The 20,924-nt window shown below is 61.9% G+C and overlaps 3 protein-coding genes across 8 annotated transcripts in view; 1 reads left to right on the top strand and 2 right to left on the bottom strand.

The window, feature by feature from the left end:
* Positions 1-387: 387 nt before the first annotated feature.
* TNFRSF6B (TNF receptor superfamily member 6b) lies at positions 388-2,447 on the bottom strand. The gene is made up of 3 exons (XM_070419577.1): positions 1,464-2,447; positions 1,145-1,366; positions 388-739 (listed from the first exon to the last, which is right to left on the bottom strand). The coding sequence occupies exons 1-3, from the start codon at positions 1,879-1,881 to the stop codon at positions 453-455; spliced, it is 927 nt and encodes a 308-aa protein (XP_070275678.1). The 5' UTR covers positions 1,882-2,447; the 3' UTR covers positions 388-452.
* Positions 2,448-2,507: 60 nt separating this feature from the next.
* Positions 2,508-20,924, bottom strand: part of RTEL1 (regulator of telomere elongation helicase 1) — a 46,828-nt gene continuing 28,411 nt past the window's right edge. For 4 of the 6 annotated variants that reach the window (XM_070419571.1, XM_070419572.1, XM_070419573.1 and 1 more), the window contains exons 11-35: positions 15,559-15,597; positions 15,412-15,490; positions 14,562-14,659; positions 14,115-14,170; positions 12,439-12,507; positions 12,237-12,318; positions 9,683-9,815; positions 9,473-9,586; positions 9,350-9,390; positions 9,087-9,172; positions 8,889-8,966; positions 8,493-8,570; positions 7,957-8,103; positions 7,769-7,884; positions 7,573-7,696; positions 7,336-7,477; positions 7,044-7,213; positions 6,467-6,562; positions 5,039-5,240; positions 4,753-4,893; positions 4,128-4,244; positions 3,778-4,011; positions 3,605-3,691; positions 3,321-3,424; positions 2,508-3,137 (exon numbers count right to left, since the gene is read on the bottom strand). In XM_070419571.1, coding sequence (XP_070275672.1) covers positions 2,889-3,137; positions 3,321-3,424; positions 3,605-3,691; positions 3,778-4,011; positions 4,128-4,244; positions 4,753-4,893; positions 5,039-5,240; positions 6,467-6,562; positions 7,044-7,213; positions 7,336-7,477; positions 7,573-7,696; positions 7,769-7,884; positions 7,957-8,103; positions 8,493-8,570; positions 8,889-8,966; positions 9,087-9,172; positions 9,350-9,390; positions 9,473-9,586; positions 9,683-9,815; positions 12,237-12,318; positions 12,439-12,507; positions 14,115-14,170; positions 14,562-14,659; positions 15,412-15,490; positions 15,559-15,597 — 2,882 coding nt within the window. In that variant the 3' untranslated portion in view covers positions 2,508-2,888. The remainder of the gene's footprint in view (positions 3,138-3,320; positions 3,425-3,604; positions 3,692-3,777; positions 4,012-4,127; positions 4,245-4,752; positions 4,894-5,038; positions 5,241-6,466; positions 6,563-7,043; positions 7,214-7,335; positions 7,478-7,572; positions 7,697-7,768; positions 7,885-7,956; positions 8,104-8,492; positions 8,571-8,888; positions 8,967-9,086; positions 9,173-9,349; positions 9,391-9,472; positions 9,587-9,682; positions 9,816-12,236; positions 12,319-12,438; positions 12,508-14,114; positions 14,171-14,561; positions 14,660-15,411; positions 15,491-15,558; positions 15,598-20,924) is intronic. The other 2 variants (XM_070419569.1, XM_070419570.1) reach the window with 2 other exon arrangements.
* On the top strand, positions 17,848-17,970 carry LOC139014389 (thymosin beta-4-like). The gene has a single exon (XM_070421342.1). The coding sequence runs from the start codon at positions 17,854-17,856 to the stop codon at positions 17,968-17,970; it is 117 nt and encodes a 38-aa protein (XP_070277443.1). The 5' UTR covers positions 17,848-17,853.

Consider the following 20,924-nt stretch of genomic DNA (forward strand, 5'->3'; position numbering starts at 1 on the left):
CCCAGTGGCAGGGGAAGTGACTCATGGGAAGTCCTGGGCCTTTTGGGAGGTGGGGGCAGCTAGGGCTGGGAGTCCCATCCCCCACCCCTCCACCCACCCTGGAGCCGTTTAGTCCCTTGTTCCCTGGGTTCCCTCCTGTGAGGGTGTGATCCTGCCCCAAGGGAAAAGCCATTTCCCAGAAAGCTAGTGGGACACTGGTCTCCTGGGAAGTCCCCTGCGGTAGGGAGTGGGTGGGACTCAAAGGGAGGGGCCATGGAGTGAGCCTCAGCTCCCCGGTGCCCCACAGCGGGAAGGCCCCACCTCCCACCCACTGGCTACTTCCCATGATCTCCCTGCCCTCAAGGTCTGCCTCAGCCCACCACCGTCACACAGCACTGTTCTACACAGTTGGTTTTACAAAAGGGTTTTATAAAAACTGCACTTGGTGCCTGGTCAGGAGAATGAATACGGGCTCAGCTGGCCAGGAGGAAGCGCTTTCGGATCGTGCGCTCCACCCCCGGCAGCCTGGCTGTGTGCAGGGCCTGCAGCAGCCCCGCCACCAGCGCCCCTGGCCGGGCCTCGCGGAGCTTCATGAGCTGCCTCTGCAGCGTCTGCTGCAAGGACATGCGGTCCTCCCAGGGCCGACGGGGAGTCCATGCTCCCGGACCCGAAAGGGCCTGCTGCAGCTGCAGGAGTCTCCTGAAGGAGACGTTCTGGAAAGCCACGAAGTCCACCAGGGCGCGCTCACACTCCTCGGTCCCTGTGGGAGGGTCAGGCAAGGTGGGGGTTGGGCCAGGTCCTGGGGTGAGGGCTCCCTGCAGACAGAGCCCTCCCCATTCCCCTGCTGGGACCCCATGCTAGGAGGGTGGGTGGGAGAGGCGGCCCTGGGGTGAGGGGATACCACTGCTGAGGGGTGGGGAAAAGCATTGCTTGCCAGCTAAAGCCATCAGCAGAGTGCACTCAATGGTGCCACTGCCACTACCCATGGCTGCTCTGTGGGTTTTGGGGACCCTTGACCCCATGAGGCTGGAGGCACTTCCCAGACGCCCACTAAATGCCTCATGGCTCCAAGGGCTGGACTGGCCAAGAGTTGGGGCAGGGCACAGGCTGAGCTTGCTGCCCCATGGCCCATCCCCCCTCATCTGTGCCCCTCCCCCCGGCTCACCTGCCCCCCTCCAGTCACCTGCACCCCCTGGCTCTGGAGTGCTGAGTGGAGGGCCTGTGCAGCTGGTGCACATGGCGTCATGGAAGGGGGTGCCCGGCACGTTGAGGACCAGGCCCAGGGCCGTGCAGTTGCGGTGGGGCTGGCACTGCCCTGAGCTGGAGCTGTTGGCCGAGAAGGTGCCTGGGGGACATTGCTGGCACTGTGTGTCCTGGGTGGAGGTGCCTGGGGATGAGATGGGAGGACAGGGTCAGGGGGACCCGGGGCATCCTCATGGAAGGAGTCCTGGCCCAGCACCACCCACAGAGTGCCCAGCACCCACCAAGGGCAACCACTCCATAGCCAGGTGGGCAGGGCGTGTGCTCCAGGCAGAAGCCTGCGAGCTCGAAGAAGCCTGGGCGGCAGCGGCAGGCACGGTTGTGGACGAGGGAGCAAGGCTGAGCCTCCTCCTCATGCTCCCCGCAGACCACGTTGCAGTACCGGCAGCGCTCCAGGTAGTTCCAGAACTGCGTGTAGTGGTGCGGCGGGCACTGGCGGCACGTCGTGGGGTGGTCCCTGCTGCACGGCCGGTGCACGAAGGTGCCTGGGGGGCACTGGCCACACGTCAGCCACTCCCGCGTGTCCACATCCCACCATGGGTAGGTAGGCACGTCTTCCGCTGGCCCGAGCACAGCCAGCATCAGCAGTAGGAACGGTAGTGCCCTCGGCAGGATCAGGGGCAGCCTCGCCTGTGCTTTCATGATCCTCCCTGGAGCGCGACTCAGCGGGGACACCAGTTCACCACAGCCCCAGCCCCACTCCTCCCAGCGGAAGCAGGCCCCGCCCACCCTACCTGCAGCCAACCAGAGTACTCCAGCTTTGGCCCAGCGCCTCCTATAAAGGCTGGCCTCGCCACACCCCGGGGAGAGGCCGGTGACCTCCCGCAGGCCATGTTCTGACCCAGTTAAATTTGTTTTTTAAATATATTTTTATTGATTTCAGGGAGGGAGGGAGGGAGGGAGGGAGAGATGGAAACATCAATGAGGAGAATCATTGATCAGCTGCCTCCTGCACGCCCCTTACTGGGGATCAAGCCTGCAACCCGGCATGTGCCCTTTACTGGAATTGAACCCACGACCCTTCAGTTTGCAGGCCAACTCTATCCACTGAGCCAAACCAGCTAGGGCATGTTCTGACCCAGTTTTGGGCACAGTGGCAGCACCCTCACCTGGCCTGGCCCAGTCCCCCTGCCCCCCCAGTGCAGGAGGCAGTCCTACGAAGGCCCTCCTATCACCAGGCACAGCTTGTGATCCAATGACAAAGCCTTTCAGGGAGGTATGGGCGGAGGGGGGGGGGGGGGCGGCGGGGGGGGGGGGGGGGGGAGGCAGGTTCCTCTCCCCTCTGGTATCAGTGTCTTCCTGTCCAGCTGCAAGGATGGAGGCTGAGCCAAGTTTAGACAACGTGCTCACAGCACCCTCTCGTGGGACGGTGGGAGGGGGAGGGGGACCCCGTGCAGACGCCCCATACTTTCTCTCTGGCACCTCAAACCCCATCACCAAGCCCAGGCAATGCGAAGAGCATCCGAGTGCCAGCAGCTTTATTCAGCCCACCTCCAGGCACAGTCCCAGCATGCCAGGGAGCAGACCACCCGCTCTAGGTGCAGCCCAGCTGTGGACCCCTGAGCCCCCCACCCCCACAAGCCAGCAACCAGGGAAAGTTCTGGGGAAGCACCTCGCCCACCCACCCCACGGTGGCTTCAGGGCTTCTCCTAGGTGGCCCGAGACCTGGTTGCTGTCTCAGGGGTGTCCCTTGTGCAGACCGGCCTCTCTGACTGGTAGGTTGCTGGTGCTGGGCCTGGCCCACCCTGAGCCAGCAGACAAGTGTCCACGCTGCATCCAGGGAGGGTGGCCTCAGCCTTGGAGGCCCTGCCGTGCCCAGGCGTCTCAGAAGAGTGGCCGGTGGCTCTGCTTCCTGGCGGAGGCACCCCAGGCCCAGCACGCAGTGTCCTCCTGGGGGTCTGGGAAGACACAGAGGACGCTGGCCACACCTGCCAGGCACCACTGCCCACCCCCCCCCAGAGGGGTGGTGCCCGGCAGCCGTGTCCCTGAGGGCTGGTCAAGACCTGGGCGCTGCTGTTAGCAGGAGGGACATGGGGAAGGAATGGCTTCCTCTGCTGGCAGCCAGCACCCACAAGACCTACCCACTCAGACTGTCTGTCCGTGGGGTCACGGGGGTCCAGCCGTGGCCTGAGGAAGGAGGAGATCTTGCTCTGGGTCCTCCCTAGTCTCTCTGGCTCAGAGGGGCCTGGACACAGAGGAGTGAGTCTGAGGGGTGGCTGGTGCGCCTCTGCTGCCCGTGCCCCCCAAGGCTGCGGAGGCTCTGGGGTGACAGGGTGGGGGTGGCAAGAGCACCAGCAGGTCACCCTGGGGGTGAGGATGGGAAACACCTCGGAGCTCCCTTCCTGGGGTCCCGGGGGCACAGTGCCTGTGTCCAGGGTGGGCTGGCCGGTCAGGTCTGCACACGTCTGCCAGAAGCGCAGCTTGTGGTGTGGGCGCACGAACATGCTGAACCCTGCGGGGAGGGGTGCTCAGGACCTGCCCCCATCCCCGGAGTCTCCTCCCCCAGAGCCCCTCCAAGTCCCCTCCTCAGAAACTTACTCTGCAGCAGCGGCAAGTCCTCAGGCCTCGAGGTGGTCAGTGCTGCCACCACAGCCACCACCTTCTCAAAGTCATCATCCCGCTTGTAGGTGGTCAGTGCTGCCAGGAGCTGACTGCAGCCTGCAGCCCCCAGGGCCCTGCGGGCATCTGCCAGGTAGGTGCTCACAGCAGGCTGGCTCGGCTTCTCCGCTTGAGGGGCGCCACATCCCTCTTGTGGACAGAGGCCAGTGTCTCCTGAGAGGGAGGGAATATGGACTGTGTCGGGGCCCATAGCTCCCAGGAGGCTCCTCCCCTCCGAGGTCTAGCTCTGCTCCTGGCTCTGGTCAGAAGCCTCTTCAGGGACCATGTACCTTCTGGTGGTGGCCTGGAGGCCAGGTGAGGCTGGCCCTGGTTCAGGTGCCCTCCAGTGTCCAGCTGCCTGGCCGCACTCTGGGACAGGGTCATCTTGGGAACAGGCTCCCTCCTTCCTGAAGGAACATGGAGACACAGGAGTCATCCAGCTGGTCTCAAAGGGTCCGAGTGCTCCCTAGGGAGGAGGCAGGTCTGCCCAAGGGGAGGCTGGGCTCACAACCCTCCTCGGACCTGACTTGCACAGCCCCGTGGACAGCTGGTTGCTCAGAGGGACATCCTGTGGCACCACACCCAGCGGGGAGTGACTCTGGGGCTGGAAAGTCCCCGTCCCCCCCCGCAGGGCAGTGTCCCTGAGGAAGTCCCACCCAGGGCAGGCTGCTCATGGACAGGGACTGGCTCCCTCGCTCTGGAGGTGCAGGGCCCACTCTGGGGGGAGGGACAAGGGGCTCCAGGACCCCAGCGCGGATAAGACGACAGCTGTACATGCTCTGGGGGCCGACATGGTGCCACCCTGCAGTGATCCATTGGCCCCTGTAGAAACAGGGAGGCTGGACCAAGCTAGGGCCCACCTCAGGACCCCAGGTGCCAGCCCCTGAGGGTCTGCCTGGGGAAGGCCCCACTCACCACCGGGGTCCGGGGCTGGCTGTGTCCACTGCCCACGCGGAAGGCTGTGCTCAGGCAGATGGCTACAGCCTCGGCCCGTCAGCTGGAGGCAGAGCTCCTCAAATCGCTGCTTGTGGTGGGGCCGCACGAACTGGTAGAAGCCTGTTGGAGGGGGTGTCTGGGTGCGCAGGTACCACACGCTGCAGCCACCATCCGGACCTTTGCTAGGGAGCAGGGACAACCCTGCCCCGAGGTGACCCACCCAGTGTCCTCTGCCCTACCCCGTGACTGGGGCATCCCCAGGCACCTTGGAGCAGGCTGTGCTTCTTGGGGTCTTGGGCAAAGAGGGGGCTGAGGTGGTCTACCAGAGCCTGGAAGTCGTCCGAGCCCTTGTACTCCTGCAGGGCCTGCGTAAAGGCGGCAAAGCTGGCCCGGCTCAGCGCCTGCTTCACGGCCACCATGAAGAGCTTGGCTCTGTCCGCCTGCGCACCTGCCGTCAGCCCCTCCTGCTGGACACAGCCAGGAACCCATCAGACACACCTGACTCTTCAGATCCTTCACTGTTCCAGGGTGTGGCTGGCGGTGGCAGGGGTCCTGCTGAAGGCAGCCAGGAGGGGCTGCAGGGAGGCCATGCCTCTCAGGACCAGCACAGGTGGATCTGAGGCCCTGGGCTGCACCTCCAGCCCCGCCTCCTGCCCCCACTGGGTTCCAGGATGGGGCATCCAGGGCCAGTACAGCTGCAGCGGGCTCTCTCAACTCAGAGGACACGCCTGGCTCGGAGGTGGGCAGCTCACAGCAAGGGACACGTCTCAAACCCAGGGGCTGGCAGTGTCCTGCTCCATTCCCGCTGTGCCCTAGGCCCTGACATGGGGCCTAGATGGGAAGCGTGGAAGCCAGGCTTTCTGGTCTGCCCAGCCCAGCCCTCAGAGCACAGGGAGGCCCCTGAAACCCAGCCCACTTCCTGACACCCCTGCCTGGTTTTTCCCAGAAGCAAGGGGAATGGACAAAGGCAGTGCGAGGGGCTTTCCGAGGTTCTTGGCCCAGACTGTCTACTCAGTTGCTCTCAACTGCCTTCATCTGAGGATGGGGACACAGACCCTCCCCATGTGCGGGCACATAGCCTCTACCTCCTGCCAGGGCCCAGCACTGCCCTGGTGAGCCAGCCTGGCGACAGGCCCGCCCCAGTGCAGCCTCCAGGGCCGGGCCTGACTCCCGCCTGCTGGGGGCAGGGCCTTCTGTGGAAGGAGCCCATGTGTCTGAAAGGCCCAACCTGACCACAAATGTGCGGGACTCGGCGTGGGTCCCAGGACAGGAGCCCCTTGGCCGGCGCCAGGCCGTGCTGTTCTCGCACATTTTGTGCTCCCATCGTGAAAGGCTGAACGAGGAGAGGGGGCCTGTGCAGGCCTGGCCCCAGGAGCCTGGGCGGGGAGGCCAGTCGGTATTGTCAGGACCAAGACGCAAATCTGCACCTCGCTGTGAATGTCCCAGCTAAGTGAAGGCGGGGCCAGGCAGGCACCGCAGCCACACCGCACACTCAGCTCCTGCACCCCAACACCACGGCCCAGCCGAGCCCCCCACCCCTAAGGGACAGTGGAGTTAGAATGGCGCAGGCTTGGCCGGCTCACACCTCACACTCTGCTGGGTCAGGGCCACCAGCCGTGGACAAGAGCACTAAGAGCCGCAACAGCCTGTGGCTCCCACCACATCCCCAGGTGGGTCTGGGCGGCTCACCCACCTGGCAGCTGACCAGCCTGATCTTCTTCCTGCCTCCTCTCTGCTCCGCCACAGACCTCTTCTCACCCGGGAGGGACGTGCTGGAGCGGCACTGTGCCTGGGGGGTCACACAGTTGTGGTCCCAACCCAGGCCCTCGGGCCCCAAAGCCCTGCGTGACACTTTGGGGCCACAGTGAGGTCAGCTGGGGGCAGAGCCTGAGAGCAGGTGCGGGCATGTGGTCTTGCGGTAACTGACAGGGCTAATGGGAAGGGAACAGGGCATGCCACCCAGCAGGACACAGGGACCTCCAGGTCACAGTGAGGGACTTCTGGGCGAAAGCCGCTGGGCAGGAGCTGCCACGGCCAGGCTCCCGAAGGGCGCAGCAAGGCCGGGCCCCAGAGGACCATGTGGAAACCACAGGGGGCAGTGGAGCCCCAGCGAGGGGGTGCGGGGGAGCACCAGCCAGGGGCTTAGGTGTGGGCTGAAACCGCAACCACCTGCCCAACAAGGGGACTTATGGGGTGAGTGTAGAGGTGCCCGAGAACAGACAGGCAGTGCCTGGGGTCTGTGTCCATCTCTGGAGCCCCAGCACCCATACCTCCTCCTCCCCAGGCCCGGCCTGCTCCCCGGGCCTTCGGGCCAGCTGCTCGCTGTGCTCCAGGGCGGCCAACAGCCCCACAGGCCTTCGCTGGGTGTGAACTGACTCCTGCTCGTACTCCACACACAGGCTGCCCTCGGTGTCCCCGCCGTCCCTGGAGGCTGGCAGTCCTGGGGGAGGGCAGGGTGATCAAGTCCCCGCAGCAGTCAGACCCACGTGCTCTGGTCTTCAGGCCCTGCCTGCCGCCAGCCTTGTGGGAGCAGCCCCAGCCACGTCACCTGGCCACACGCACCTGGAGGCCTCTGCCTCAGGCTGGCGACGTGCAGGTCCAGACTCTTGGCTTTCTTGGTGGAGAGGGCCCCGAGCGACACGGCCACTGGGACGGTGCCTTCTCCCGGGCCCGGGCTCGGGGTGGCAGCCAGGGGCGCCGGCATCTGGACAGTCACAGGTGGTTGGGGTTGGGGGTCCCACCCAACTCCTCCCCTGGGGAGGGCGAGGAGGCACAGCCAGCTGGGCATTCGGGACTCACTGTTTTTTGAGCCACCCGGAAGAACTGGGCCACATCTCGGATGACGTGGCCGAAGTGGTCGTATACTTGGACGTGGGGGCGCACCCAGGATGGCAGCTGGGCTCTGGTATCCGCACTGGTGAACCTGGGAGGGAGGGGCCATCAGCCCGAGGCCCGCCCACTCCAGCCGGGGCCCCATGCGGTGAAAGGGCCACACCTGTGGTCACAGAGGAAGACGGCCCCATAGTCGTGGCGATGCCGGATTACCCTCCCGATGGCCTGGTTCACAGCCCTGGACGCCTGCTGCCGGTACCAGTCTTGCCCAGAAAGGAACTGGGGGAGGGGGAGGAGCTGGTCACAAGGTCTCCAGGCCACCAGGTCCCCGCCCACCACGTGGCACCTCACCTGGCCCGAGGCCCCACTCCGGCCCTTCATCTCATCTAGGAACTGCATCTTGAGGAGGACCCGGGGGTCCTTGCGTGGGGGGTACGGGAGACCCGTGACAACCACCCCTCGGCCATTCACATCTGCGAAGTCCAGCCCCTCGCTGGCCTGGGGAGAGCACAGTCTTTACCCACAAGCCCCACAGGAGCCTGCGGACCTTCCCCAGGGTCGGCCCCGACCCTCACAACCACAACAAGCTCCCAGGTGTGGATAGTTAGGGACAGACCTCCAACCCTGGGCCAGGCCCTGGCTGGGGTCCACACTCCCAGAACCCCACAACCACTTGTCTGTTCTTGGAACCTCCTCCTCCTTCCCGCCCGTGCCCACCCCGGCCGGCCCCAGCCAGGGTCAGGGGGCTTCCCTCCAGACTCGTATTTGCTGGAAGTGGGGCCCAAGGGAAGGGACCGGCCTGTTCCACCCACAGCGCGGTCCCCAGGCCCCAGCCATGAGCTCCTGTGGGTGAGGAAGACAGGCAGTGCACGTGGGACCAGACTCACCTTCCCCCGGCACACAGCCAGGAAGGCGGCCCCTCGGGATCCCGGGGAGGCGACAGCTGCGTAGTAAGCACCCATCACCTGAAGGAGAGACGGGTCACCCGGAGCAGGGCCCCGGCCCCCGCACCTCCACGAGTGAGGCCCGTGCACCCTCCTCTGGCAGCCGCTTCATGGCTGGGTTCCCAGGCTGACCTGCACCCAGCACCCAGGGCTGCTCAGTTTCCCAGAAAACACAGAGCCTGGCTGAGAGCCTTTCCTCCCAGGCACCTGCTGCCACCAGCCCTGTGCCCTAGCTTTCCAGGAGGCAGCAGGCCCAGGCCAGCAGGACCGCAGCCCCACACCACGGCCCTGGCCAGCCCGGGGCACCCATGGGGCAGTGGAGCCCCAGCGAACTCGGACCTCTGAGAAGCTGCCCTTGCTCCTCGGCTCCACAAACAAAGGCTTCAGGGCCTCGAGCTTCCTGGCACAGTCCCGGGCCTGCGGCAGGAGGTGGAGGGGACAGTCAGGCTCATGAGACCCGGCAGCCACGGGCCACACCACAGCCACGCTGGCCATTGGGGCTCCCCTCCCACCCTAGAACACACGAAGGGAACGCACCCGCCAGAACTCCAGGCTTTTCTCCAGGACAGGGTAGGAGGGGAAGAAGACCAGGAGCCCGTGGGGGACCACGCGCGTGATGTTGACTGGAAGTGAGCGGCCATGGTCAGTGGGAAGGGCGTCCAGAGGCCCCGCCGGCTGCCCCAGGAAGAGAAAGCAGGGAAGGGTGCAGGGCTGGGCAGGGGCGAGGCAGGCTCCCCAGATACCATGGATGGGTGGGGTCCAGGATGGGACAGCCAGGCCAGGGCTTCCCGGGAACTCACCTAGCGCCTTCCCCAGAGAGGACAAGCACTCGTCAGAGAACCTGCATGAAGCCAGGAGGCTGCTGCCACGTGGGTCCCAGCACTGGGCCCACCCACTCGCCTCCCTAGGCCAGGTCCCCCTACCGTTTGTCAAAGGCGGAGCTCAGCTGGGCTCCATCGGGGCCTCTGGGGACAATCCCCACCCAGATCTGGTGCTTGTCAATGACGTGTGGGTTCTCCAAGCAGACTGGGAAGGGGCTGGAGGCAGCGGTGGAAGGCAGGGATGACCCCGTGAAGTTCTGAACCCCCAACACCCAGGCAATCACGCCCCAGCCCGGGCAGGGGCAGCCTTACATCTGCATCTCCAGGGCGAAGGAGGACACCGGGGCCAGCGTGCCGCTGGTGAGGAGGAGCGTGCGCACGCCCTGGCGGACCAGCTCGCGCATGCAGCAGCCGGGGCTGAAGCACCAGTAACTGAGCACCTTCCCTGCAGGACGAGCAGGAGGCTGGGACTCAGTCACCCACAGGGAGGCCCATGGCCGCCACCCACAAGTCTTCCACAGGCAGCCGCTGGGCGCACCGAGTGTGACCGAGGGGCCTGCCCGGGGCCTGGGGAACAGGAAGTTGAGCCAGAGAAGCTGGGACAGACAGTGGGTCACCTCCAGAGAGGCCGGCCAACCCCAACCCCAGACATGGAGACACAGGCCACAGGCACCCCAGGAAGGAAGCGGAGCCCCACCTCCGACACCCGGCCTCCAGGGACACAGATGCTGGAGCTGCAGAGAGGAGGCAGCCCAGGCCTGGGAGGCAGGAGCAGCAGGGGTGCCACCTGCTCACAGGGAGTGGCAGTCCCTCTTCCTGGCCCTACCCCCTTCCTCCAGGCAAACACGCCTGCCTCCCACTCGCTGCTCCCCACGCTCAGGAAACAGGGCTCTAACGTCAAGACTAGGTCACAGGTCAGCAGGAACACTTCCAGAAAAGAATGAGCCACTTTCTGGGGCCAGAGACCCTTTTCCACTTTCAGGATGGGATCTTCCCTGCGATGTGGACGGAGGACGAGGCGGCGGGAACAGCCAGCATTACCCTAGGCCAGCCCTGTGTGGACATCAAGGGGCCATGCACTAAACCCCGACAAACTCAGGGAGGCTGCAGGGCAGCCCCACAAACTCGGAACCGGAAGTAACCACCAGGACGGTCTGAACATACAGATCCCAGACTAACAGCGGGTCCCTCCGAGGCCTGCAGCTTCCTTGACAAAGGCCAGTCTTCCCCTTGATTAAGCCTGGTGTGGTCTGTTCGCATCTACAGCCGACCTTGGGGATGGCGGAGTCATCTCTCTGGCAGACCCCTCCTTGTCACCTTGTCCCCCTCATACATCTCTATGTGCAGTAAATTTTAACAGTCCTGTACCCACCAATGTAAAACTATGTGTCTTATTTTTTTATCCCCTCCCAGAGGCATCCCCACTTTGCTTCTCCCACCTCCCTACCCTACCACCGATGGATCTCATGTATGAAATAAGCGGCAGAACCGCCATTCTCCGGAGCATTTTCTCAATCCCTTCAGATTTTGCTTCCCGATAATTGTCAGTTTGGCTCAAACAAACTTATAAAATTTCTCTACAGGTTTGGATGTTTCCTACATCGCCATCTGCCACAGCAGACAGGTGCCCTAGGGGAGCGTGTGGGCCCTGGAGCCGGGCCTCAGCCTGCACGCCTCTGTGCACGCCCCCCTCCCCCCCCCCCCCCCCCCCCCCGGCAGCTTTCAGGGAGGCTGGAGATGATCCAACTTCCTATAAACACCCACCCAGGAGTGGCTGCTTCTGAGAATCCTCTCGCTCTCAGAGGTACAGGAACACGGGTCACTGCACCCACTCACCCTCCGCACCTACACCTGCCAGGGCTAAGGCCCAGCTGGCCTCCCGAGATCATGGTGCTGTGTGAGGGGCGAACTGATCCCGGCACGACCGCCCCACACTCCTCACCCTCTGTCCCTGCTCAGCTCCACCGGACAGCAGGCGGCAGCCCGAGGAGAGGGGTGCTGAGAGCTCACCTGGAGCAGGTGGCAGTGGTGGGCCGCCAGCAGCACTGGGGACTGCCCAGGATGGGGGTGGCCTTGACCACAGCACCATCACATTACCCTGGAGCTGTTGGGCTACGAACCCCACCCTAAGTCTAAGTCCCCAGGGGCAGTGGCCAGGACTGGGCACCTCAGGAGTCTGTGCCTGAGCCGACACAGGCCACCCCACACCAGGAGCCACGGTGTGCTGCACAGACCTAGGACCCAGGGCAGCAGGGGAAGCTGATATGAAGAGGGCAGGACTCACGACAGGCCTGAGCTCACAGAGGGTGTCAGGGAAACGGGGTCCGCACCCGGGGACCTGAGTGATATTGGCCAGCAGACCCCTCCGATGCAGCCCTGAGGCCTGTGGAGTGGCCTCAGCCTGAACCTGCCCCACATCTGTCCGCCTGGTTGGACAGCGTGAAAGCGCAGCACACCGTCAGGGGCCGGTGACGCTTTTCAAAACGTCCTGGGTGGCCCTGGCTGGTGTGGCTCAGGGGATAGAGCGCCAGCCTGTAAACTGAAGGGTCTCGGGTCTGATTCCGGTCAAGGGCACATGTTCAGGTTGTGGGCTCAATCCTCAGTAGGGGGCGTGCAGGAGGCAGCCGACCCATTATTCTCTCTCATCACTGATGTTTCTATCTCTCTCTCCCTCTTCCTTCCTCTCTGAAATCAATAAAAATGTTTTTAAAAAAAGAAAGAAAACATCCCGGCTGGTGTGGGAGGCCTGGCGCGACTCAGGTGGTGCCACCCAGCCTCCTCGCGGGCCTCTCTAGCTCTGACAGCTTGGGTGTGCCCCTCCCTGGGGTCGGGCAGGGGAGCGTGTCCGGTCCCCCAGGCGCCATACCTCGCCTTCTGGACGCCGTGGAGGTCCAAGCATCTGACCGATGAGCTGTCCCTCGGTGGCTGGTGTCAGGGTGGATGTGTACCTGGAGGGAAGAATGGACAGGTGTCCTGAGCCCCCCACCTGTAGCCCCCCTTCTGGAGGCGGCCTCCATCCCATAGGACAGAGACCCCTGCCCATCGCCCCTCATGGAGGCGGCCCCCACCTTGTAGGACTGAGAGGCTTCGGGCCCCATTGAGGAGCTGCCCTCGGCAGGGTCTGTACTGAACACCATCTGAAAGGAGATGAGGGCAAGGTCAGCAGGACACACCACACAGGACAGACAGACACTCAGGGTGTCGTCGTCACCTGCCCCTGCCTTCCTGCCAGTAGCACCTCTGCCTGTCCCTCCCCTCAGGGCCCCCAGCCGGGAGATGCACAGGAGTTTCAGTCACACCAGCTTGAGTCCCCTGTGACCTGCCCATGGTGCCTGCCATGCTGTCTCCCCCTCTTCTCCACTCCCCACCCTCCCATGACCCCTTCCACCCCGGAACAACCTCGAGTGGGTGTGCACGCAGCACTGTCCAGTGGCTGGGCCTGTCCTGCCTGATGCCCAGTGGGCCTGTGCATAGTGGCATCAGTGCCTGGCAGCACCAGCATCCTGTCGACTGGTCCCACACATGAGCAGGTCGCACACCATCTCGGGGCCCCACATCCTGCCTGCTCTGTCCCTTTGAAGCTGGCCTCGTTCAGTCTCCAGCCTGGACCAGCTTTAGACCCTCTACCCTGCACAAACCATGAGCTTCCGTGTTTCCCACAGGCTGTCCATCTGACCAGCACACTGCCCCACCATGGTCACCCCACCGCCCCGCTGCGGGCACCCCACCGCCCCACCATGGAACAGAGAGCACCTAGGGCTCCAGGGCCAGGCCAGCAGCACACCAGGACCCTATCCATACCCACCAGCACAGCCTTGTTTGGGAGGCCTGTGCCCCCGAATGGGATGAGCTGCTGCCCATCATATTCTCTCTGGCTGGAGGGGACAGGCCAGCATGCACACCAGGCCGGCTGGGGACCCCACGTCACCCACCAGGGATCACTCAGAGCAGCTGCCGCAGGAAATTCCAAACTGGCTGAGCAGTTTGGGTTCCAGAGTCTGGAGGGCAGAGACCTGCTCCACCATCGGGCACCGAGGACGGAGGGCTCCTACACGCCACCGGCCCGGAGGGTCCTTCGGAGAGGCCTCTCGCAGCGGGCCTGACCATGCCCGCCGGCCCCGCCGCCGGCAACTGAGGGAGAGCAGCGGGCTCCGCAGCGGAGGGAGGGCAGCATGCTGCAGCTGGGGGCAGGAAGTGGCGGTGCCCATTGGCCTGAGGTGTGGCATCCCCACTGGGTCTGCAGAGAAGGGGGCTCACCGACCCCGGGTGGCTGCCCCACCGAAAGCAGCTTCCCGGGCCCAGGGTGAGGCCGGCCTGGCTGGGACGGGGGGGACCACGCCCGCTGACTGAGTTCAGCAGCCGCAGGCCCCGCCTGGGCTCACGGGCATCGCCTGAACACACTCGCCACACAGCTGCATGGCTCTCCGGGGATGGCGGGCTCTGCGCCAGACGTGGGGCTGGGAGTAGAGCCTTCCCCCTCTGTGATGGGCTTACACTCAGACTTGCCCTGAAAAGCTGTTTCAGGAAAACGCTTGAGAAGGCTTTTGCCTACTGCCCCTGGTGCAGTGCGGCCCGAGGCAGGCAGTCGCTCAGGCGGGACGGCAGCCTGAGGGCTGAGGCTCTGAGGCAGGGGGCGCGCAGGCCTGGCCCTGCCCCGAGTCGAGGCCGAGTGACAAGTGCAGGAGAAGGAAGCACCCCACTCCCATGGGGAAAGGAGCCGCCTGCATGGCGCCCCTGGTCCTACCTGGATGATGTCCGCGAGCTTCTGCAGTCCCGCCGTGTTGGTGAACAGCCCTGCGCCTGTGGGAGCAGCGGGCACTGACCACAAGGCTGCAGCCTCAGGAGCCAGGAGCCTCCTGGACATGTGCTAAGCTCCGCCTCACCCCAAATCCACAGGGGCCACCTGGGGAAGGGGCTTGCCTGCTCTTCCCCGTGTGTCTCCAGAGTATCAGTGAGGGGGAGCAAATAAGGTTGAGGCTGCCCAGTCACCCCCCACTCCCGCCCAAGAGGGAACAGCCCGGTGGGGCCCACAGCTCCGTGACCCTGCTCCTCTGGAAAGCTGACTAGGAACAGCTGGCTGGTGCAAAGCTGGACCAAGCACCACATGGCACGGCACCGTGCCCGCATGTCCCATGTCCATGGCACTCCCGTCGGCACAGGCAGCAGGAGGCGCAGGGCGGGTGGGACTCACGTCCTGCCAGGTGCTGGATGATCTGGTCCAGGGACTCCAAGATGCAGCCCTTGGTCTGAAGTGTGATCTGGGCCTCGGCAAACAGCTCAAAGATGTAGCTGCCGGGGAGAAAGGTGACCAGCTGGGCTCTGGGAACCTAATGGCCAATGGCTTTTCAGAAACAAGCCCTGAGCCCTCTAGGAGGCCACCTGGAGGGGACAGCCTCTACGCCAGGAGCCCCTGGGCCCGGGCTCCAGGTGGAGGTCGTCAGGGCCCCCTGAGGCCGTGGCTCTGGCCAGCTTTGGGGAGAGATGGGAGGGCAGCACCAGATCTGGGCGCCGTGGTGTGGGGCAGGGCAGGCAGGGGCTTGCTTCATCTGGGAGGCAACGGGGTGTCTGTGAGCATCTGAGTGCAGCAGAGCAGACGGCGGCCTGTGCTCTGGAATGTTCCTGACCAACCCAACCCTCGACAACCTGGCCTGGTCCCAGCGCAGCGTCAGCTGTGGACTGAGGGGGCTACCACCAGCCTCAGCCAGGACCCGGCACCCGCCTGCAGGAACGGACTCCACTGCCCAGCTTCAGGGCGGCCTAGACGTCTGGGGCTGTCAGAATAGCCTGGGCCCTCTGAGGCCTAAGGAAGTGGCTGGTGTGACTGCACTTTCCATCTTAGCAGAAGGTGTGCTTGGGCTGGTGTCTGAGCACCAGCGGACGGGACACAGCAGAGACCAGTGCACATCCGGGTGAGTCGGCAGCCCTCCTGGGCCTCCAGACCTGGGAGGGGCTCCACTGGGCAGCCAGGACAGAGCCCCACACACGTCCGGCTCCAGCTGCAGGCAGGGCCTGGGGTCAAGGGCCAGTTCCCAGTCCCTCACCTCCCCGGCTTGGTGACACCTCCGTCACCTCCAGGCAGCTCCACAGCATCGATGGCGCCCTCCAGGCGAAGCAGGATCACTGCGGAGCACAGGGTGGTCAGGGCAGCACCAGCCACAGTGGGTGGTGGGGGTGAGAACAGCACTTACTCTTCAGCTTCGCAATGTCCTCCAGCTCCATGTTCAGCCCTGGGAGAGAAAGGGGCAAACCCACAAGTGTGCGTCAGTCACCCCACTGCAGGGAGGGAGCCCCGCAGGGAGAACTCTGCCTCACAGCGGAGCCAGAGCTGAAGCAGAGAGCCGGGCGCCTTGCCTGGGGCAGTGACCGATGTCCCACGCACCATCGCCCACTGAGAGCACCCAGGGCTCCCGGGAAGCATGGCTGAGGCTGGGACAGGAAAAGCAGGGAGGGGATGTGACCCCATCTACAAGTACGGGGACCAAAGGGACAGAGGTGCCCGCGTGACAGCAGCAGGAGATGAGACACCTGAGTTCAATAATGACGAAACTGTCGCCTGTGATTCCATACATGTGCCCATGGGGCAGTGACAACTATTCCCCTCCTGCTGACAAGGGACCAACAATAAGTTGGGAACAAATTCAAACTCCCAAATTTGAAAAATGGAAAGGTAAAGGGGAAAAGCAAGCATTTGTTCTGCCTTTCCCATAAGAACAGCCTCACCACCGAGCAAGTGAGGCGCTGAGCACCCTGAGAGACTCATTCCTGCTAATAAATCAAACAGCCCATAGGCGCATCCTATGGAAGGGGTGGATCTAGGCACCGAGCGTCACAATGGTACTGGCCGAGCGAGCCCAGCACCAGGGGCAGCAGGGCCCGAGGGGCCACAAGGAGCCAGAGCCAGAGCCAGCGGGCCTGTTGGCGCCCGGAGCTCAGACCTCAGCCTCCAGGTGTAGCCCAGCGGCCACACCAGCTCACGTGTCCACCAGGACGGAGGTCGGGTCCGACCGTCGCCTGCTCGCAGCAGTCACCGTCCTCCGTTCTGACAACAGCCACCCACCTTGCTGACGAAGAGGGATGTGTCTCTTTTTTTAAATCAGAAGAGAGAGTTTATTTAGAAAGTGACAGAAGTGGAAGTGAGCCTCTGGGCTGTGCAGGCTCAGGAAAGGAGTCACAGAAGCAAGAGAAGGGCCCTGGGGTGACAGAAAGGCAAAGGCCGGCGCCGAGGGTGAGGGCGGGAGGGGGCCTCCTGAGGGAGAGCCCGCCGTGGCTGCGTCCGCCTGGACAGCGCCCTCGCAGGGAGTCCATCGTGCCTCTGCCCTCGTTACCGGGCTGTCGCCCAGCTTCAGAGTCGCTGGCACATTTTAGATGCAAATCCCTTGTCAGTGATGGTTTACAGGTTTCTCCCACTCTGTGGGCTGTCTCTCTGCTTCCTGGACTGTGTCCTCGGAAGCCCAATCTATCTACCTTTTGGTGACTGTGCTGCTGGCGTCAACTCTAGGAATCCATGCCTCAGGCGAGGTCAGGGAGACGCCGGCGGGGCCACAAAGAAGGGAAAAGGAGCACCTCGTGGTGAACTGCCCTGGGCAGGCAGTCGGGCTGGAGCCCCGTGTGGAAGTCAGAGCCAAGTGTGGAATGGGCAGGACGTGACGAAGGGCACTTCACATCTGTGCCCTTCCTCCGACCCCGGAGCCCAGGGACTGAGAGAAACACCGACCACCCCACTCGGACACGCTACCCGACCACCTGCTCAGGCCTCGAGGTCTCAGGAACAGGAAAGCCCGAGACCCGTCCCGGAGAGAGCAGCTGCGGGAGGGCGAGGCGTGTCGCGCACACAGGCAGGGACCCGAGGGCGAACCACGGACATCGCCCACTCACACCTCGTAGGATGCTGTTGCCAAAAAAATGAAGGCCATCCAACAACTGCCAAGATGCTCAATTGCACTCCTCAGAGAAAAGCAGCTCGGAACTGCAGAGACACCCCGTCCATCGCTGTGGCCCAGCCTCAAAGGCCTGCCGTCCGCCAGGGGACGGGCGGACACCCATGCCCGATGCTGCTCTATCTACAGCACACACCACCCGCTGGCCCGGCTGCCCACTTCTGGGAATTCACCCTGAAGAAGTACCGCAAACAAGAGGAAAGTGCGCACACACGAGGTTACTCATTACTGCGCTGTTTGTCATTGCAAAGTCCGGGAACCAGCTCAGCCAGAGGACACGCTGGGCAGATGCAGAACGCCCGTGGCGCGGGGGGGGGGGGTGCCGGGGGGGGGGAAGGGTGCGGGGGGGGGGGGAGTGGGCGTGGGCAGCAGCGGAGCGAGAGCAGGGCACCTGCCCGTGAGGCGCTTGCAGCAATCGAGGGCGTGCACCGGGCACAGCGCCCACAGGCACGTACGCCGTGCAGGAAAGAGCAGTGTGGAGGAGGTCGGACGCCTCTCCTTTGGCTCTCGCTAGGCTCCCTCTGAACCACGCCTGACAAACCCGACATGGCTGAGATGGAGAAATTCAATAAGTTGAAATGGAAGAAGACAGAAACGCAAGAGAATAATCCACTGCCTTCAAAAGAAACAACCGAACAGGAAAAGCAAGCAGGCGAATCCTAATGAGGCGCATACCGCCCATGTGAGCTGCACATTCCCTGAGCATTGCCTTCTTATCTTACTTCTTCCAGCTGTTTAACTTCGTAAGATGCAAAGAGGTTGGACCAGTTTAAGTGACTGTGCTGCCCCTCACACATCACAACTACTGCCAACGAAGCCGCCCTGCCGCCCCTCTGCCAGCTGGCTGGCAGGGAGGGGGAACTTGCACGCTGCTGAAGGCAGGAGCTAGGTGGGACAACGGTGAACTTAGGTCCTAGAGTAAACCCAGCTGGAAGTGCAGGCCCCGGGACAGAGGAGGCCCCGCACACGGAGCACGCAGGCAGGAGCACCGTGAGCACCCGGTCCCGTGGGGACATAAAGAAGCAGGAGGTCTTGCATGAGTATTCCAGCCAGGGAATGGGAGGCGCCAGGTGGTGCAGGCGTAAACACTGCAGGATCGTTCATTCAGGGAGAACCGTCAATGGAGGCCACAAATCGCTTAAGAATTACCAACAGGAAAACAGTGACTTCACAGGAGAAAGCCTGGCTGTCACCACTTCACCCAGGGAAAAGTCAGTGTCACCGTGAGACAGACAGATGTTGGATGTGCGACCTGGTGGCTGACCCCTGCCCGAAGTTCACACCTGGGAGCTGTGAGGACCAGCAGACAAACCCAGCCTGCAGGACATGCACCACTCACTGTAACGGGCGTTCTCTTCACACACTCCAGGGAAATGCTGTCCAGCCTACAGCCAGAGCCACAGGCCCAGGCAGGGCCCAGCTCCCGCACAGACCAGCCAGCCCGGTCGTGCTTCAGGCTACAGTGACAGCCGAAAAAGTCTCCTTTGGTCTGTCCGTGAGACAAGACTGCAGTATCCGCGCTGATATCCTGAGCAGGTCATCGCACTGCGGCCACAGGAGCACCCTGGTCTCAGGAGGCACCTGCACCTGCACCGCCCACATGACGGGGAGGCTCATCCAAGGGGGCAAACCTTAGCAAGGGGGAGTCTAGGTGACGGGCAAGAGGTTCTTTATAAGCAAGTTATCTGCAAATTTGACATGATTTCAAAATAAAGGTTACATGTAACAAAGGTGAGCACTTCAGAGCAAGACGAAGACATGAAACAACACAACTCAGGTTTAAAAACTCAGAAATGAAGTGACAGACTCACATGGAATGAGAGGGAAAGTAAAGAATCATTTTGGAAATGAGGATTGAATGAGAAGGAACACAGAAGCAGAAACAGGCCACAATCAGGGCCTTAGAAATTGCAGGCAGAATAAGGAACTCATACAACTCAACCAAAGGAAGACAAACAATACAATTAAAAATGGGCAAAGGACCTAAATAAACACTTCTCCAAAGTGGGCATACAGATGGCCAAGAGACATATGAAAAAATGCTCAAAGTCACTGATCACTCAAGAGATGCAAATTAAAATGACAATGAGGTACCACTCACACCTGTCAGAATGGTTACCATCAACAAATCCACAAATGACAAGTCCTGGCGAGGCTGTGGAGAAAAGCAAACCCTAGTTCACTGCTGGTGGGAATGCAGACTGGTGCAGCCATTATGGAAAACAGTATGGAGTTTCCTCAAGAAATTAAATATGGATCTGCCATTTGACTCAGTGATCCCACTTCTAGGAATATCTATAATAATAAAAGCGTAATATGCTAAATTAGACCAGACAACCGAATGACCTTCCAGATGAAACCAGGGCTGTGAGGGCCGAGCCCCTTGCATGAATTTCATGCATCGGGCCTCTAGTATCCTAAGAAACCCGAAGCACCAATCAGAAAGGATGTATGCACCCCTATGCTCACAGCAGCACAATTTACAACAGCTAAGATCTGGAAACAGCCCAAGTGCCCATCAGTAGATGAGTGGATAAAAAAGCTGTGGTACAGTTAGACCATGGGATACTATGCAGCAATAAAAAGAAGGATCTCTTACCCTTTGAGACAGCATGGAGGGACCTGAGAGTATCATGCTAAGTGAAGTAAGTCAGTCAGAGAAAGACAAGTATCACAGGATTGCACTCATATGTGGAATCTAAGTAACAAAATAAGCTGATGAACAAAGAAGATCCAGAGACATGGAAGCATGGAACAGGATGTGGAATCTCAGAGGGAAGGTGGGGAGGGTGGGTGGGTAGGAGGTAATCCCCAAAGACCTTGTGTGAAAATATGCATAACCCATGGGCTCGGACAATAGGGTGCTGAAAACCTGGGGCGGGGGGTGGTGGCTGGAGGGGGTCAATGGGGGGAAAGGGGGGCATATTTTAATACTTTCAACAATAAAGATTTAAAAAAAGAAAAAAAGAAACTGCAGGTGGATACAAACATCGTTATCTCCCTGTTGCACACCTGGAACTCAATCAAAGAAGTCAAAGAAGCCAGAGACAGGAGGACTGGAGAGGGGAGCTCTGACTCAGGCGAAGCGCAGATGCAGGGAAACAGCCCAAACACACAGCTTCGGGACATGCTGAGAAAGCACATCACGCCAAGGCTGGTTTGGCTCAGTGGATAGAGCGTCGGCCTGTGGACTGGAAGGTCCCGGGTTCGATTCCGGTCAAGGGCATGTGCCTGGGTTGCAAGCACATCCCCGATAGGAGATGTGCAGGAGGCAGCTGATCGATGTTTCTCTCTCATCGATGTTTCTAACTCTCTCTATCTCTCTCCCTTCCTCTCTGTAAAAAATCAATAAAATACATTTAAAAAAAAAAAAAAGAAAAGAAAAGAAAGCACATCACATACGGGGCAACACTGATCAGAAGAATCCAACCGAGACAACAGAATCGCTGGGCTTTAAAGATAAAATCCTAAAAGGACCCATGGCTTCTGAAATAAACTGCATTTTAAAATTAACCAGGTTGAAGTCAGCCTAGGTAGCCTGCTTCTGGACAAGTGCCTGGGAGCCCGCACATTCCTCAGACGCGGGTCCGGTGCTGCCTGTGGCTGGCTGAGGAAAC

Source organism: Myotis yumanensis, unplaced genomic scaffold (assembly GCF_028538775.1).
Source record: "Myotis yumanensis isolate MYYU_CA2020_CCGP unplaced genomic scaffold, mMyoYum1.0.hap1 SCAF_7, whole genome shotgun sequence".
Lineage (NCBI taxonomy): Eukaryota > Metazoa > Chordata > Mammalia > Chiroptera > Vespertilionidae > Myotis > Myotis yumanensis.